The 18,156-nt window shown below is 40.7% G+C and overlaps 1 protein-coding gene across 1 annotated transcript in view; it reads right to left on the bottom strand.

Moving 5' to 3' along the window:
* Positions 1-5,609: 5,609 nt before the first annotated feature.
* ccbe1 (collagen and calcium binding EGF domains 1) overlaps positions 5,610-18,156 on the bottom strand; it is a 46,128-nt gene continuing 33,581 nt past the window's right edge. Inside the window, exons 4-11 of the mRNA XM_036529404.1 lie at positions 15,991-16,125; positions 15,221-15,358; positions 13,587-13,693; positions 11,987-12,095; positions 11,513-11,652; positions 9,608-9,643; positions 7,790-7,825; positions 5,610-5,878 (exon numbers count right to left, since the gene is read on the bottom strand). Coding sequence (XP_036385297.1) covers positions 5,618-5,878; positions 7,790-7,825; positions 9,608-9,643; positions 11,513-11,652; positions 11,987-12,095; positions 13,587-13,693; positions 15,221-15,358; positions 15,991-16,125 — 962 coding nt within the window. The 3' untranslated portion in view covers positions 5,610-5,617. The remainder of the gene's footprint in view (positions 5,879-7,789; positions 7,826-9,607; positions 9,644-11,512; positions 11,653-11,986; positions 12,096-13,586; positions 13,694-15,220; positions 15,359-15,990; positions 16,126-18,156) is intronic.

Here is an 18,156-nt window from a genome sequence, read left to right as displayed (position 1 = left end):
GGGGAGCAGAACAGCGAGAAACTCTCCCGTTGTATTCCTCTTTAATTAGTTTAAGTTGCCTCAGCCTCTTTAATGACTTTGGTCTTGGAAGCAGGGCCTGGAAATTATAAGGTCAATAAGCATGCTTTCTGCTGCCACAAGTAAGAACTACTTCTGCATTATTAGTGCTGTTTAAGAAGCGCGTCTCCTCCGCCGCTTCATTTAGTGTCCATAATAGACGGATGGGATTGGGGTGAGTGGAGCCGAGTGCAGCCAGCGTTGCGCTGCAGAATCACAGAGCCGAGGGCCAGCAGCGGACCCGACAATGGAGCCCGGCACTTTTACACAGTAATTGTGGCGCGGTCAGATGAGGCAACTGACCAAAGCCTGCTCTATTTAATGCTTCAGGGCACGACAAATTCATCACTATTTATCCCTTTTTTTGAGTATTTTCTGACTAGCACTATTTGCTTAGTAGAGTATGTCAGAACTGACAGATAGATACCAACCCTGCTCTAGTAATAACACCAAAATGCACGGATGTTAATAAGCACAGCTCATGGTTGTATATAACCACTGTAGTGCTTTGTAGAACTTTGAGGAATTTAAAGAAGTATTGCATTATTATTATTATTATTATTATTATTATTGTTGTTGTTGTTTTTTATCAAATTTATACTTGCCACAGAAGTTCACAATATAATTAATAATAGGGAAAGTAATAGTAATTTGTAGTAGTAATAGAACAAAAAGCCAAAACGCAGATTAAATGCATTACTTTTTCCCATATATCGGTTTAATTAAAAAATCTGTACATTTTGAGGTGATGTCATAATTACATCAATCGCCTCAGTAAATATCCAGCTGTATAAATGGATAACATTGTAAAGAACTGTAACCTATGTAAGTCGCTTTGGATAAAAGCGTCTGCCAAATGAATAAATGTAAATGTAAATCAATAACTATGCAAAATGCCTGTGCAGATGAGCAGAAATTAAACACATCTCAAAAGCATGCAAATTTCTGAGAATGGACGATAGACCTGCTAAACACGCTTAATATTTTAAAGATGAAACGAAAAGCATCGCTATTTTCAGATCTTTACTCCCCCTACTGGTAAAATACCTTCAATATTCACAGACAACGTCACTATTGCCATCTTGTGGTCATTAAATGCAATGTTTGAATTCGGATTTTCAAGAAGCAACAATGTTTCATTGGCGGCATCTAGTGGAAAAACGCGATATTGTGAACGTGAAATTATGTCCGTTTTTAACTGCTTATATCACACACCACATACCACATGGCACACAATCTATGTATAATTCCCACACTAAGAGGATGCCATCAGCGGCATCTAGTGGAAAAACGTGATATTGTGAACGTGAAATTATGTCCGTTTTTAACTGCTTATATCACACACCACATACCACATGGCACACAATCTATGAATAATTCCCACACTTAGAGGATGCCATCAGCTGTTATCCTTAAACCCAATGCAGATGACTAAAATATGATTCTCTACATTACTTTTAACCTGAGATACCACTACTCATAAAACTCATGAAACAACATTAAACTCCAGTGGAGTTAAGGGGGAAAAATTAAATCATGAAAAGCAGTGTAAGCACCATACCTACATAGCACAGAGTTCCAGTATGTAAGACAATGTTCTGTCAGCTCTGTCTGTTAGAGGAGTACATCCCTGCAACTCACTTCTAGAGCATCTCAGAAGACTGCAGGATTTTAACGAATTTAAATGCGAAGTAAAAACCTGGAACAAAGTACAGAGAGCCTGTAATAACATGTGATGTGTTTTTTCCCTTTTTTTCCTAAAAGTTTTTAATTTTCTTTTTTCTCATATCTTTTACTCTGTTTCTGAAAGCCCGTCTAGGGACAAATCCTGTAAATTAGCGTAAGCTGAAGTGTGTGATAGTGCAATACATCTGGCTGTTGTTAATTCAATATCTTGTGTCGGTGTTTTAATTGTATTCCAACCCGCTGGAATAATATTAAATAAACAAACATTTTTCAGACGATCCTGTGACAACTTTCAGCTACTTGCATCATATACTGTGCTGCACAACCTCAGAGCAAAATGCAGTGGCCAGTTCCCAATCCAAACTAAATCATGTTTTCAAAAAAGGCATGCATACTTAACCCCTTATAACCTAGCTAAATCAGGTCAAAAAACAGAGTAAATTTGCTGTTTTGGAACAGGTTTTAATTCAAACTGAAGTTGATAAATGCGACACTATGACCCTGTGACCATGACACTGTATTAGTTATTTATATTGATTAAATATCCTTAATATGTCATTCTATGTCTGTTGACAGCCGTTCAGCTAAATCAGGTCAAAATACAGAGTAAATTTGCTGTTTTGGAACAGGTTTTAATTCAAACTGAAGTTGATAAATGCGACACTATGACCCTGTGACTATGACACTGTATTAGTTATTTATATTGATTAAATATCCTTAATATGTCATTCTATGTCTGTTGACAGCCGTTCAGTATCAACTAAAATATTGCACCTGCAACTTATTTGCGTATGTTTGTGTACGAACGTATTTGACATTTGATTGGATTAGACTGTATGCACTATATCTCTCATATTTAACAGTAACAGACACAGCATGATGGTGAGTGGATACTGAGAGATGACTAGTTGTGGCTGATGCCCCCTCTCTGTGAGTCAGCAGTCCTCCACTTGCTTTGAACCTGTACAGTAGCTGCTTTGAACTTTTTCAGCACTGAGCCACTGGTGAGGCGAGCCTGCTGGGCAGCACCGTGTTGGAAAAAACATCCAGGCCTTCTGTACCGTCATACCCAGCTTCCTCATTCTGCTGCGACAAAGAGCCAAAGTGAGGCTCAGCTTTGGCCCTGTCGTAGGTGCCCTTTATCTCTTTGCCCTTTGCCCTTTATCTCTTTGGTGTGAAAACTCACTCCATCCATTGCATTGCATCCAGCGATTGCATTGCATTGCATCCATTGCAGGACCTTATGTATGAGGGCTGGGAGTGGATGAGTGCCGGCTAAGAGCGGCTAACGCCATTCTGAAAACCGTCCATGACACACATGGGTGGCATCAGAGCGAAAGGCCTCCATTTTCTACCAAGGCTGCATATGTCTGGGATAGACAGTTTCGCTCAATGCACTGCATAGTGCTTGCAGTCTCACTATATTTTATGAGGAACAGTATCCATACATCCAATACATTGTCCATTAAACCTTGCACTTCAGTGAAGTGTTTACTTTTTGCTATTTTTATTCTTATGCTTGTTTTTTATATTTCATATTTTATTTGTATTTATAAATAACATTTCAGTATTTCCATACTTTTGTTTTGCAGGACTTCTGATATGGCATATTCAGCACAGAGCTGGTCAAAACCTTTAACAACATGAAACCGTTAGCAACCGTTATGCAACCGTTAAGGTTGCATATTTCTAGTAAAGAAATCATTTTGTCCCCCCCCAAGTTCCCCCGATTTCTCATGGCCGCGTTTATTTTTCCAAATACATAGGAGGTTTGTCTTAACTGCGATCTGGAGAGCGCAGCGAAGAAAAGGAAACACACTGGAGAGCACGGAATGATAGATGTTAGCTGGTGGGAATTGCGTTTTGAAAAGGTTAGTTTTAGTCTTCAGAGTTCACGGCTAGTCCTCGCTGGCCGCTGACTCTCGCAGGCCCCTCTTCACGGCATGTTAATGTCCGTCTCTCTGAGGAATGAGCACAATTTGAGCATGAAATTAAACAAAAAAGGAAGAAGAAGAAACAGGGAGAGCCTCAGTTAAAAAGCTTCCCTCATCCCTTTAAAGTTGGGATTAACCCTTGTCCCATGCATATGCTAGAAAGCTTATGCCTCACGCTCTTCTGGGTGAAAAAGTGGTCAAGTTTTTTCCTGTTCTGCTTTGATTTATGGTCTTCAGACAGTGAGATTAGATTCCTTTATGCTTCTGACAGAAACCCGCATAACAACTGATTGCATTGGAATCTCCCATGCCTAATATTACAATGAGCATACTGTGGAAACAAACACCTGAAATGATTTTAAGAGGGCTTTTTCATGTTAAGGCTGATTTAATTTGCTTAAACATTTTTAATAGTAAAAGTAGTGTATGATTATGAGAAGGAAAACAACTTGTCAAGGGTTAATGACAAGGAATCGTGGAAAAAAATCAACGAAATCCAGGATTTTAATAGAAAAATGGTATGTTATCAGGACTCTGTATGATTGTGAATCCTATATGATCCACTATGAAAAGTTGTTTGACAATTTTATGGAGAAGTTAACATTTCTTGTCAGATACAGCTGTCCTATACATTAATTTCCACAAACCACCCAGAAAAAGAAAAACTAAATAATTTGCCATCTTTGCTTTGATCCACATTCCCCCCACATAAATTACTGTCAGTGCGTGCTACGGAGTGCACCACAGCACAAATGGGAATGACATGCCGTTGTGGTCATCCGCCTTGCGAGGTTCTGCTCTTCCTCAGTGTAAAACTCCAGGAAGTGCTGGGATCAAAGAGGGTCCCCTGCTCTCCATTACATCAAAGCCCGTCCAGACCAATGGCAATGGGTGTAATTACAGCAGCTCTTCAGCGACACTTGGTACCTTGGGCGACGCTTTACAATACACAAAACTTACAGTGCCTGTAAATAACATTTTTCCAGCATGGTTATTTTGAAAATTTCCGTTTAATTCGGTTACCTCCAGTATGTACTGCACACCTCTTTCTCCTTAATCGGAGCACCATCAATGTGAATTGGCCCTTTTTTGTCACTTAACTGAAATACATTGCTGACTTGAGATTTCATAGTGATGCATGCGTTCTGAATCCAGGGCTTGTTAAATTTGAGCAAGGCAGCTAAATCTTTCCATTTTGAGTGCCACTACTGCATGCCCCTGTGGTGAACTGCTCTTTCATGGACACTTTCCTGGACTCTTGGCCTTAGTGGAGGCATTGCAGACTTACTTAGCAGCCATGGCAACGAGAGACATTAATGGGGTAGTGTTCCGAAGAGCCTTACAAACAAAGCCTTTGAGATTAGGGGTACGGGCAGATTGCACTTGCCTGCCTGTTCAGTTCATGTGCACTATGACAGACACCCACAGGTCTGTGCATGAAACGTATAGACTGTGATTACTGGAAGAGACACAAAGGATTTTAGGCAATATATACATAAACAAGGCAAATGGAAATGCGGAATTTCAAGGCATTCATGTTTAATCACTCGACAAAAGGTATCTGCAGAAAAATTGCAAAACATAAATATAAACCAATATCTATATTATAAAAATAAAGATTTCATAAAAGAAATACAAATCTCATTTTCTGTGTGTAAGCAGTTCAATAAAATAGAATCAAATATTTTGATATTTACACCAGCAGGGTACTTGAGTGTTTTGTATGGTTCAGCCCCTGTGTGAATTCTAAAATGAGGTCAATAGGCCAGACTTTGCATGTTTTCTTTTGCCCTGGTGCTGAAGGAAGATAATGCCATTTAATAAGGCAAATTTGCCACTTAGGCAAAACTCTGGACCTCATCTTCCATCAGCACCTGCGCAAAGTGGAGCGCAAAGTTTCACCTTTTGAACTCGCCCCCGTTGAAACGTTGAAACGCATCTCAGATCGTCCAATCAGGATCCGTTAAGGTCCGCGTCGATTTCCTTCTCTTGCTGCTCTTTGCTGCCCCCTTCTGTCTGTAGTCCTCGCCTGACCCCATGTCTGTGGCGTCCTGGTTCTCTTTCCAGTTATCTGGAGCCATGGGGAACTCCTCCCCTGATGTCTGGGTCCGCGGGCCGAACACTTTGTTCTGCAGCTCGGCGATGTCGTTGCGGATGTCAGCCATCAGCAGCAGCAGAAAGTCAAAGGAACCAGGTGGACCCTGGGTGGTAAAATGAGATTCAAGTAAAGGACACCGTTCATTCATCTTTTCCCCTCTACAACTGTTTTTGTTTTGGGAACGGGACGAAATGTTCCACTGACAACGTGAAACACATCCTCCCGGACTTTTGAGAGGTCTCATCTTTCGCCCTGGCTTTGTGCTCTGGGACGGAGGGAGGCAGTGTCTGGTCACCGTGACCCCCTGGCGCTCACCATATCAAATCTGTCCCCCCCATCTCGCTCTCGCACGTGCGTGTGTGCGGCTGAGTGTGGAAATGCAAAACATCCTGGAAAACTAACAAGAAAAAGCTGGAGGATGGCATTTACAGAGCGTGGCTTCCTCAGCCCAGCTATGGAGAATGCAGATTACTGCCACAGATGAGCTTCAAAAGGGCTTGATGATGAATGAAATGACAGACACAATCTTGGACGCTAAATCTTCGCAGCAGGGTTGTTACAAGTCACAGAAACTCCGGCTTGAGTCAAGTCCGCCCTCTAGAGCCTCTGGATCTGAGTCAAGTCATGCTATCCTTGACTCAAGCTGAGTCAGGTTAATTACAGTACTTGGCTCCGAGTCGCATAAGAGCCTATTGCTTTGACAACATGGACATTCCTATCTTTAGAGGCACATGTCTGCTCCTATGTCCCACAGAGAGCAGTATTATTTGGGAATCTGATACAGTCAGCAGCAGTCTTTTCCATTCAGAGCAGCAAATGGCTGTTGATTGCATGACCTTTCTATTATTTTTTATGTAAAAGTGTCTGATTCTCTGTATACTACTAATCACCAATAACTTCATCATGGTCTCTTTTTGCAGTAGAATTAGCAAATTACGTGTTCAAGTGCTCAGCAGCAATGGCACTTACCAAATGTGAGTGACAGTTTAATGATGAATCAATGATTTTTCACAATCAGTATTGCATGTGTGTTTAATGTATTATATTCAACATGGTTCAGAATTCAGAACACTGTAAAATATTGTGTTCAGTTCTTGAATTTCTTCATTAGGAAACCGGTAAGCTGACTTCAGTCAAACCATTTCTGCCAATCCTCAAGGCGTGCAGTGAAATACCCACCCCGAAGTGAAGTTTAGAGCTAAAGCAGTGATCTCAGGACAGGAACGGGCAGGGAGAGCTGCAGTGCCACCTCTCATTACGACACTGATTTATTCCCGGTGTACCTTCCTATCCAAATAATGACTTCAGTTAAACAATTATAAGATGAAAAAAAAATGACTCTTGAGGCCTGGAGAAATCTCTGAAATCCAGCATAGTTTGGTGAAATATTGAGCTACCTCTGGGGACTCATACAGTTCTGATGTTTTACTCAGAGTTCCCGTTCCACGCTCCTGGTATTTCCCGCTCTCAATAGATCAGGCACGCTTTGTTGGTGAAGAAACCTCAAGTGAACGAAAATAGCTGATGACTTTAAAATATGACTGGAGCCCTGCGGTATATGAATAGCACCAAGCCTGAGGACAACACAAGTGCAGAGACTGCAGACCCTCGCTTGCTCCATTCTGCTCAATCCTACATGTGGAGTCCTTGTAGTGACTAATTACTGCCACCAACACATATGGTTGCCTCCCTGCCTGTCAAATTCTATAGACGGATGTTAATCAGTTTTGGTGCTTGGTGGGTCTTGTCATTTGTTCAGACTTGTTTTGAGGATATTAAAGTGACGGACACACTTTGTCTTATGTGAAACAGACTACTTGTGCTTGACATGTACTTGCACACAGACAGATAACAGAGAGACAGGTGGAGCCAAACTCAGCAGCCTTGAGGTGAATGCAATTAAATCATCCACATTAAGTTTGGCGCATCTCCTGCAAGTGGCACAGTGATGGGGAGGATGGTCTGTTTATGACAGACTGGTTGTAAGTGGAATAGTATTAAAACAGTTTCTTACTGGAGGCCCAGGGAGTCCGGGAGCACCTCTATCCCCCTGCAAGATTAAGCACAATGTTACACATCTCTAATGCGAGAGAAGCATTATAGAAAAAGTGAACCATCAATAAATGACAATAACCACACTGTGCGCTCACTGAATGGGAAACACGGTGACTGATTATTACACAGAACTGTGCAGTACGGTGTGTCGGGTGTAAGAGGCAAGAACACATCCACTTCCCTAAAGTTCCAATATATTATTCAGCTAATAAATCAATTATTTGATTTATCAATATATTCATGTTTATTACTGTATCAGTTTTCCATGTTAGCTGAGCAGAGATCATTATTATTTTAAGTAATGCACTGTTATTTGTACCCCAGTTATACAGGTCGTTTAAATTCTTTCACTCTATATAAATGCCTGAACAATGTCTCAAATATACTACCTAACTTAAGGATAAAGTAAAAACTACAGTATCAAATATCTTTAAATATTTTTTCAAAGCTTGCAAAATAATATACTATATGTAAATATGCACACACAATGTGGAAACCATGATTGGTTGTGAAACTCTTAGCAATACAACATGTATATTATTCAATATTATGTTTTCAAAAGCTACTTTAGCAGTATGCATATATATGAGCATACTAGTGGATGACAGAAAACTTTATCTTTGTTATGTTTTACTGCTGCATATAATATGTAGTAATGTACCAAATATCATACTGAAACCTAGGAATTAGGAAAGATACCATACAACTGCCAGAGATATTGACTAGACTGTTGTTATAACTTAGGGGGACATATACACTAAAAGAGGTATGTTGTGCCAGATGTTTTGGATTTGTGACCAGTAGGAAGAAAAATGAACATTAAAACTGTTTTCCACACAAACTATTACCAAAGACACACAGAGCTGCAAAATTCTGTGTCAAAGCATAGGACCTAAGCTGCCCCGTGCGCAGGCCATAATCTAACCAAACAGCAAGTTTTGTGGGCATAACTCTGAAGGAATTTATCAATGTAATCCACATCAACTGGATTTTCATGGCTAATTCTAGTCTGATTTTTATTATTAAAATCATTTATTTCAAAAATATTATTCTTAATATGTTTTACACCACATGGGGTCTGCAGTTACAAGGAGGGCCGTTTTAATTAAATGTAACCAGAAAAAAAGAAATGCAAAAAAGCAAGCAAAAAGTAGGAAATCATAACAAGATGAAAATCATTAAATACATGAATGTTTCAGTAAATGCAAGGCTTGTTTTGAGAACAATCTTTGTGCTGTGAGATTTCTGGCCTACAGTGTTTAATGTTCTGTATGATCAGATTCTGATAAAAAATCACACTGGTTCAGCCTGTAACTGCAATTGAAATTGCTGACCTGTTCTTTCAGTTTACAATGAGGCGTCTGTGTTCATTTCATACTTATTGACTCCTAATACTTGATCAGCTGATAAAGACACAGTTAATTAACAAAGATGTTGGCATGTAGGAGTAGTTTTGAAAATTATTGGACTGATTTAAACTTTGAACAATGAAAGGTTTTGTTTCTGAACATCATAAGAGTCAAAGGATATCAAAAATTAATTTTTATTGAGTTGGCTTAAATCAGTTCAACATTTCTGTTGTTGAACATTTTGGGGCTCTTTGGTGTTTGGATCAAACTGAGTTTAAGTGAGGGATTATTTCATTACAGATAGGTTTGAGCTGAATTCGGACATCATTAGAACATTTCAAAATATTTACATTCCGGCCAAACACACTGCCTTAGGCAAACAGGGATTGCTTGGACAAAAAAAAGAGTTGAAACGACTCCTAACGTACCTTCATGCCATCTTTTCCAGGTGCTCCAGGAGGACCCTGTATCAGACAAAAACCAAAGAAACTAAGACAAGAGGTCTGTCTAATACCTCATACGTCTGAATCAACAGGGATTATGGAAGATTCGTTTTTTTGGCTAGTTTCAATTATGATTATGTGACTTCTGCGGGCCTGGTCATAAAGCTCTGAGCCTAATCCAGACATCGCCATCAGAGAGAGCCACACACGGTGCTTTGAGACCCATCTCAGTTACACTGATTCATGGTGGGCGCTAAAAGACACATACCACACCTCACATGTCAGACGTAACCAAGTGATACTCGGAAACACATGTGACCTGGTTGTGAGACATCGGCTTCTATCTCAAAAAGCTTTGGTGCCTCGCGTATGCAACGGGGCCATATCTCTTCCGAGCGGTTCCAACTAAATGCTGCACACATAACAAACAGCATGACAAGTTTATTCAAACAATAACAGCAATATGATAAAAACGCCATATTTAGTGCTTTTCCAAAGGTTAGAGGAAAGCTTTTTTAATGCCATAAATGTGACTCATGAGCTGGACGCATGCAACAAAGTGTCACTATTCCCCACTGACAGGATAATGTTTTAACACCAAGCTTATATAAATAAAAACCTTCACATCCTCAGTATGCTCCCCCCCACACAGTTTATCCTTTGTCACAAATGTCCCATTCTCAATTTTAGATCTGCTACAATCAATTACAGTCGGGAGGTTAACAAAAACAGACAAGTTTATGGCTAGTCTTATAGACACCATGAGACAGGAGCCAAAGAAAACAATAAATAGACTGTGTGATGACTTCAGCGTTCCTCTGTGTTATTAACATTAGCATTTGTCAAACTGGAGAGGCTTTATGCTGCTCTTCAGCACGAAGGGAAGTCTGTCCGCGAGCAGTAAATGTCACATGTCCCTTTGAAGTTAAGGAGCAACGTAAAAGGCAAAACTGTGGCCACTTGGCTTGTGCTCAGCCATTAAAGAGGCAGACCAGGGAAGAGGGGCAAGGGCCACAAAGAACCTTTCAGGTCACCTGGTTTCCTAGCAGCCCTGCCGAGATCGCATGAGAAATCGGCAAACTAAGGCTGCACAGCGAGGAATGCAAACAGGATTTAGGACGCTCAGGACACATGCCACGGCAGACCGCACAGACCACGTAACGGATACTGGCAGTGGGGACTTGAAGTTTGTGAGATAGCAAGTTCTTTTTAAACCAATCAAAAATGCAAAGTATTCGTGACATATTTATGTCTGACACCAGAGATATTATGTCAGCTGACACAAGCTGTCATGACATGCTATGTGTTTTATCATTCTTGTGACAGTGTTATACAGACATAACATTCAAGTAAAATGTTGCCAGTGAATTAATAACCGTACTATAATAAAAAGCGTACACAGAGTACTTTGGTTTGTATGGGTGAGATTTTTAGTGAATGGCCCAACATAATCTTATTTGGTCACTGCACATTTATGTATCCTAAAAGAAGTATGTACATGACTCATTAATGCATGAGTTTTTCCTTATTGTAAGGAACAGTTTCTTCTGCATCATCATAAATATATTCGGAAGAGAAAAAATCTGGTTTTTGAGGAAAGCAGGGGTCATGTAAGAAAATGTCTCCCCCCCATAGTAAAACACTCAAGAAGACTTATGTTGCACATTCTTTTAAATGTAAATACTCATATAATGCGGTTTTAAGAAGAAGACATTATTTCTGTTTTGCAGTATAATAAATATTTCATGCGCCTTTCACTGTGGGCCTCCGGGACCTGGCCCGTACACCCCGTGTTAGGGGGTTCTTGTAAAGTTCACACCTCCCGGTAATTCTCCCTCGATGATTGGGAGATGGATGATGTGTTGCATGAGATAAGGCGGTGATACTGACCACGGGGCCTCGGCGGCCCTGTTTGATGTGGGACATGTCCGGCGTCGGCCCCATGGGTCCCATCAGCCCCCGGGAGCCCGCAGGTCCGGGGGGTCCCATCAGCCCCGGGTGTCCTGGGGAGCCTTTTGGCCCTGGGAGCCCTGGGATGGAGCGCAAATGACACAAATACAACGTAAACAACACAAATGTCTTTAGCTGTGGTCTCACCGAGAGGAATGCAGAACATTTTGGCCTGGGTCCAATCTAAACGTGCCCTGCCTTTAACTTTGAGTGGCAAATCCGCTCAAAGGGTCATATTTATCTGATGTTGCGCAACTCCGTGAGTTAGGTGGTCACAACAATTAACAAAATTGTTGCGAAACAAATAAGAGACAAAAAAAAAATTATGAAAAGCTATCTAAAATCACTCAAAATTAAGGACAGCCATGCAGCGGTTAACCTTACAAACACAGCTTTGATCTCACTATTGCTCACCTGGTGGGCCAGGTTGCCCAGGCGGCCCAGGTAGATATGAGTGTGATGTCATCATTTTATCGCTGGTCATCTGCTTGTTTATTTCACCACTGATTGGCAAAAGAGCAATCTGGAAGAGAGATTATGACAACATAATGATGTAACGTGTTTATTTGGTCATCCTTAATCAGTGTCACATGTCCGTCAAGAGTGCTGGCTGAAGTAGCTGAAACACATGCAGTTGATTTCAGGCTATGTATTGCTTTGGTTTGACAATGTATTGTCAGACAGGATAATAGCTCAAACTTGAAGTTTCACTTGAACTTAGGGTGAAAAACATTAAAAAAAAACATCACAATGCAGGAACGATCTGTCAGACCAGTAACTTAATACATAAGTTGTAACAGTTGTAAACCTTGGAGATGTATAACAGGAAATTCCTTCAAATAGTTCAGGTACATCAACACAGCCCCCTCTCCATTTTACGAGGGGCAGCTCCTCCATATCAAAGCAAACAGGGCACCCTCGCTGAACTCTGGGTATACATTACCTGGCAACCTTTGCGGTTAAACAATGGCACTTCATGTACAGGTCACTCAATGTTTAAGGCCTTCTGGCTGGGGTTAGCCTGAGGAATGGTTCTTAAATCTGTATGCTTGTACAACTAAGGCCTTTATTATGCAATTTGTTTTCTCATAACTTATATCCAGACCTAATCGCTGTGGAATTCAGTAGTAACTCAGATTTACATAAAAGGCAAGCAGGAATAAAAAACGCAAACGATTGTCATTGTAAGTCATTAAGTCACGTAAAGTCATTGCTCAAAATGAAGTGCCATACTAGTTATGCTGTGCATACTTCATACTATGAATATGGCTGGCTTCACAAATGCTTGGTTGCTTTGAAGGAGCTTTGATTGGTCTCTGTGGCACATGTGAACAACTGCTCTTGACTTTGAAGATAAAGGGGAGCTTTGATGTAAATGTTTTAATTTCAACCACACTCATCCCCCCCCAGTCTACATGTGCTGACAATGGCATCTTGGCATATACTGTAAAGATACAGTATACCTGCAGAGTGAACCAAGCCTAAACTTCTGATTCACTTCCTGTGGAGGGCAGACAGGAAATTCCAGAAGTGAAATAGCAACCCCCCCAAAACCTCAGTCCCAGAGGACTTTGCCAGCCACTGCCTCCTGTTCCATCTCTACTTCTTGTTCTGGCACGGGCCATTCTGTTTATTTTGTGAAAAATACCATGTCTCACACACTACAGCGCTCAAAACTAAATCCAGTGTTACTGCGGTTTGCGGTGGAAACTGATGTTGACAGAGGGAACTGATTGGTTTGTAGTGTGCTGCTAGATGAAGTGTACTGCCCCACCAAAACATAAATGATTTATCCACTTTCAGCAAGCACAGACACTAGCCACAGCGTCAATCAGCTGCAATAGCTGTCCAATAGATTGGACCCAATCATTTAAATTATTTTACAAAGCGGAATGTGCAACCCTGGAGACAAAATCATGCCATGTACAATGCAAACCCTTAAATATGCAGAGCTCCTTAGATGACATTTTAGTGAAAAGGGCATCTGCTTTGAGCTATCTCATGCTGTCAGCACCTTTTGTTTCAACTGAAGCACTGTCGTCTTGATCTGATGAAAGTCCTCACACGTAGCTGAACACGTTCCAGTCTTCATGACGTTATCTGACTTCTGAAAGTGACTTGCTGGAGTGGAGAAAAAGATACATATTTATACATGGATAGATGAATTATAAAGACAGAAAAATGAAAACAAAATTAAAAGCCTTGTTTTGACATACACTCCGAAAACTCATTTATTAATATGCTTTGCAAATTTAAAGAACCCACATAAAAAATACCTCCACTGCTAACTGGCTATAGACCAGCTATTTAAGGAAGGAGTGCTACATTTTTGGCAGTCTTCCCACACATAGCCTCTGCAATATTTCAAAAGTGCCGACTGCATTGCTAAGAAATATTATAATACGTAGCAAAATGACAGCCACTTCATAGGTAACCGCATATGTACCATACCATTATGCATTACAAAGAGATCCTTAGGGAAATCTCTGCTCAAAAGAACCATAGGCACAGACTGAATCTAACCACAAGGTTCTTTGTCTTTGTGTAGTGAGGCTTTGCTTATAACACATTTCTTCTTCATTTAAACTACAGTCAATCTCTCTTTTATACGTCTCTTTACAAAACAACGACAGACAGATTGGCTATCCAGCCAGCATCCGCTGGGAATTTTCCAGTGTCATGTTGTGTAATTTGGTTACTGATTTGACTATTTATACTGAGACAATGACAAAGAAAGTACAAGCAGCTTTAATTTCCTGAGGGAAAAACTATTGTTTGTGCAGCAGTTAATTCTACAAAGCTTAATTTAGTCAATTTTCCAGGACCCTTTTTATGGGTCACAGGATTCTCCTCAGAACTGCAGCGAGCTTGTCTTGTAAATGTGTCACAAGGGGAGAGCTGGGATAAAGACCTGATCCCTGCACATCTGCGGTGGTCTGGGGTTCGGCACTGTTTGAGATACAGATGAGGTCCATGTACAGGTGAGAGGTTAGAGCACGTCTGACTGTGATTATACACAGTGGACACAAATGGACTTTTAAGTGTTTCCACATCACCGTTTTCCATTTTTCAGTGCCCCGGTCAGACGAAAAAGCACCGGCTTTCTGTTTTAGAAACAACAAAGCAGGAAGTGGACAGATACAGTGGAGAGTGAGACAGGGGTTGTAAGCCACCTGTAAAATCAGATTTTCCTTCAAGATCTGGCCTGCGTCTGATGTCATTCATACTCACCAGCTTGCTCTGGGGCAGTTTAAGCATTTATGCTCCTACATGCCAGGTTCTAAATGGATTTCATGGGTTTTCCTCTTAAATGATTCAATAAGACAGTCAGAATAATGGAAGATAATCGCAGGGGAGGAAGCAGCAATTATCAAGCTCGGGTTGCTCTATTTAACATTTAAACTGGGGGCTGCTGTCTTTCTCCTGCAGTCCAGTACCTGACTTTGCCTTCCTCTATGCCAGCCAAAAGCAATATCTACAGGGTAAATCTATTCTGGAAAGCTGAAAAACATGTGTACATTGTGGTGCCATGATTATGAGGTTATAAGACATACTAAAATGAATTGTTTTGATGTGAGTTAGGAAGGGTTTTTCAGTGAAGCAGAAGGTACGGCAGAAGGTACGGCTCGAATCCTCAGATATGCTTACCTCGTTCCCCCTTTGTACACGTTCTGCCATCGTCCTCCAGGAAGTAACCTTTCTCACACTCACACCTGTAACTCCCAGGAAGGTTAATGCAGGTTTGGGAGCACACAGATTCATTTTTACTGGCACATTCATCGATGTCTACAGAGTGGAGAGTGGGGAAAAGAAGACACAAGAGTACACACATCCAGTCACTGTATGTGAAGGAATTTAAAATGCCAAAAGGGCAGACATTGCCCTCAACCTTCAGACCCCTGGTGTAAATGCAGCTATACAAACTATGTGGCTTCAGTTTAAAACAGCCACCGTAAAAAGCAACAAATAAAACTGTCCTGAAGGGATTAAATCTACTAACACTGGTTGTTTTATCTGTATTAGAGCGGTCATCACGTTGTTTTAAACCCCTCAAATGGTTTGGGCTTAACTGAAAAGGGCAGCTACTGTAGTTTCCAGTCTGGGTGAAAACTATGCAAATAACTGGCTGACAGCTGAACTTTGGCACTGGTCTGCCACTGAAGTTAACTTACAATGCTGTTTCCTAGAACATATGCTATATCAACACAATACCACCCCACCTCCCCCATGAAAAAAGGCATTTAGCCATTTAAGTAAGCACCGAGACTGATCTGAAAATAATCAGGGAAGCGGAGACCACACACCACTTTAATGGGTGCCCTTGATTTTGGCTCCAGTTGCACACAAGAGTTTCATTTATCGCGCATACAGAGCGCTGGTTCCTGAGGGAGAGCGTGGCGCGGGGCGGCAGGTCTCACCGAGGCAGTAGGGCTTCTCTCTGTTCCTGTGGCGCTCCCTGTCGTAGCGGTAGCCAGCGTAGCAAGTGCACACGACCCGGCCGAAGTGGTCCGTACACTGCTGCTCACAGGGGGCCCCCGCACACACGTCGTAATCTGCACCGGCACAGGGAGAGAGAACAGGCGCAGTTTTTTTACATAAATTTGACTGACTCACTGTGCGTATGAATAATGCAGAGCCATTGACCTCAGACGGTGAAAAGAGCATCCCCCCACCGAAAGGGCGGGGCATCTCTGTTGCCCTAGGGGACAACATGAATGACCTACTAACTTTGCTCTCAAGGTGAATTTCTTCTTGCCTCCAAATATACCAACTGCAACCATTCTGTACCTCACACATAAGTATAATGAATAAACAGACTCAAATGAGTGCCAGCCAGAAATACATAAAACATTGTCACATATTTTTAGAGCCCTCTTAATTACCTACTGTATGGCCCAATTGACACACTGCAAGATTTACAGATTTAAAGAAGGGTTAATTTTCAATATAAATATAGATATAAATAAAATTCTAGCATTATTGTACCAAAGTCTCACAGAACTGATCAGCACTCTATTTAATGAAGTACAAATCATTTTCTGTAGTCACTAGAAGGTTATTAGACAAATATCTTGGCACATGAAGCAATGTAAACATTAAGCAGCTTACCACCCCCTTGCTAGATGCACATTATACTGTTTTCTCTTTTGTGAAAACTGATTTGTGAATAAACAAGTGAATAAAAAAAAGTATCCCGCTGCTATTATTCTTCACAGTGTTGGGTTTCATGATTGTGAAGTATTATCAACAGGTAATAAACAATAGGCATTGCAATAATGTAATTTGTACAATAAAACAGCTGTTTTCTGTAAGACTGCACATGAGGCAATGAGAGAGGAGGCCAGCAACAAACTGAAAATACATGCCCGGAGAGAGGAGGAAAATTTTATTGAGCTTTAGTGCGAGCATGAAGGTTTATTTCACCCTCCGCACCACAGACAGTGGAAGCGAAATATGTGGAAAGAAACCTGCTGGCTGCGTGAAATAAATGGTTGTTGACTGTATGTTCTGGAGTGATGGTAACTGCTTTATCACGCTATAGTGCTGCATAGGTGACCAGTGGGCTGCACAGTGTGGCTCTGAAACCGGTTTCACACAGTACAGTTACCTGATTTTAAAGGTTGTGGTGTATGATTTCAATCTTCCTAAAGTGTATCAGACCTGACTTCCTCTTGTAATGTGTGCCAGGTTCACTCACAGTTCACTTGCTAGTGATTACGAAAAGTCATAAAGTGTGTATTAGTGTATTTACATGTATTTAATGTAAGAACATTAGTAAAATGCTGGATTTGAAAGAGGGATTCAGCATTGATAAACCCAAGGTGATAACAAACACATTTGATGGGGATATTTAAACAGTAGATCATACACTAGAACATGCTTTCTTGGCATGAAGGACTTTGATTGTAAAGGGACTGAGGCATTAAGTAATATGTTTAGTATACTCAACTAGTGGCAAATTTCTATTCCAGGTGTGTTAGTAGATAAAGGATAGTTAGGTTACAGAACAATAAAAGGTTGCCCACAGAGAAACAATTCTGGGTTAAGTACCTTGTCCAAGGGGTTCAGCAGCAGTGCTCCATTGGGTACCTGATCCTTACCACTATGCTGCACTACAGTGTACAGATACAAACATGTACAAAAATGTTTGCTCTGGTGTGTCATCTGAAATAACAGGTCACATATGTGGACAATCGTTGTTGTTATATGTATGCCATGAGATTGCTGTGAAAGATCACTGAGATAACAGACTATCAAACTATGAAAATTCCTTGTGAACTGCACACTCATTGATGGAAAGACAAATACATGTAAGGTTAATTAATGTTTATTTATGACCTGTCAATATAATCAATCAAACACTACTCACAGCATTGTTACACTGCTCCGTCTTTGCTGTTTATGTGTTAGGTTTTTCTTTGTGATTTTTAATAGCCCATTATATTCCAGGAGTTTAACACAATTGCCCAGGAAATAGGTCAAGAGATCATTTTTAGTTTTTACTTATATTGGTTGAAATATATACAGTATAAGAAAAAAAAATATCTGAAAGATATTACTGAAATATATCAATGTCAATTCCC

Source organism: Megalops cyprinoides, chromosome 5 (genome assembly GCF_013368585.1).
Source record: "Megalops cyprinoides isolate fMegCyp1 chromosome 5, fMegCyp1.pri, whole genome shotgun sequence".
Taxonomy (NCBI): domain Eukaryota; kingdom Metazoa; phylum Chordata; class Actinopteri; order Elopiformes; family Megalopidae; genus Megalops; species Megalops cyprinoides.
Note: the sequence above shows the minus strand (reverse complement) of the source record. Positions and strands in the feature narration are given on the sequence as shown.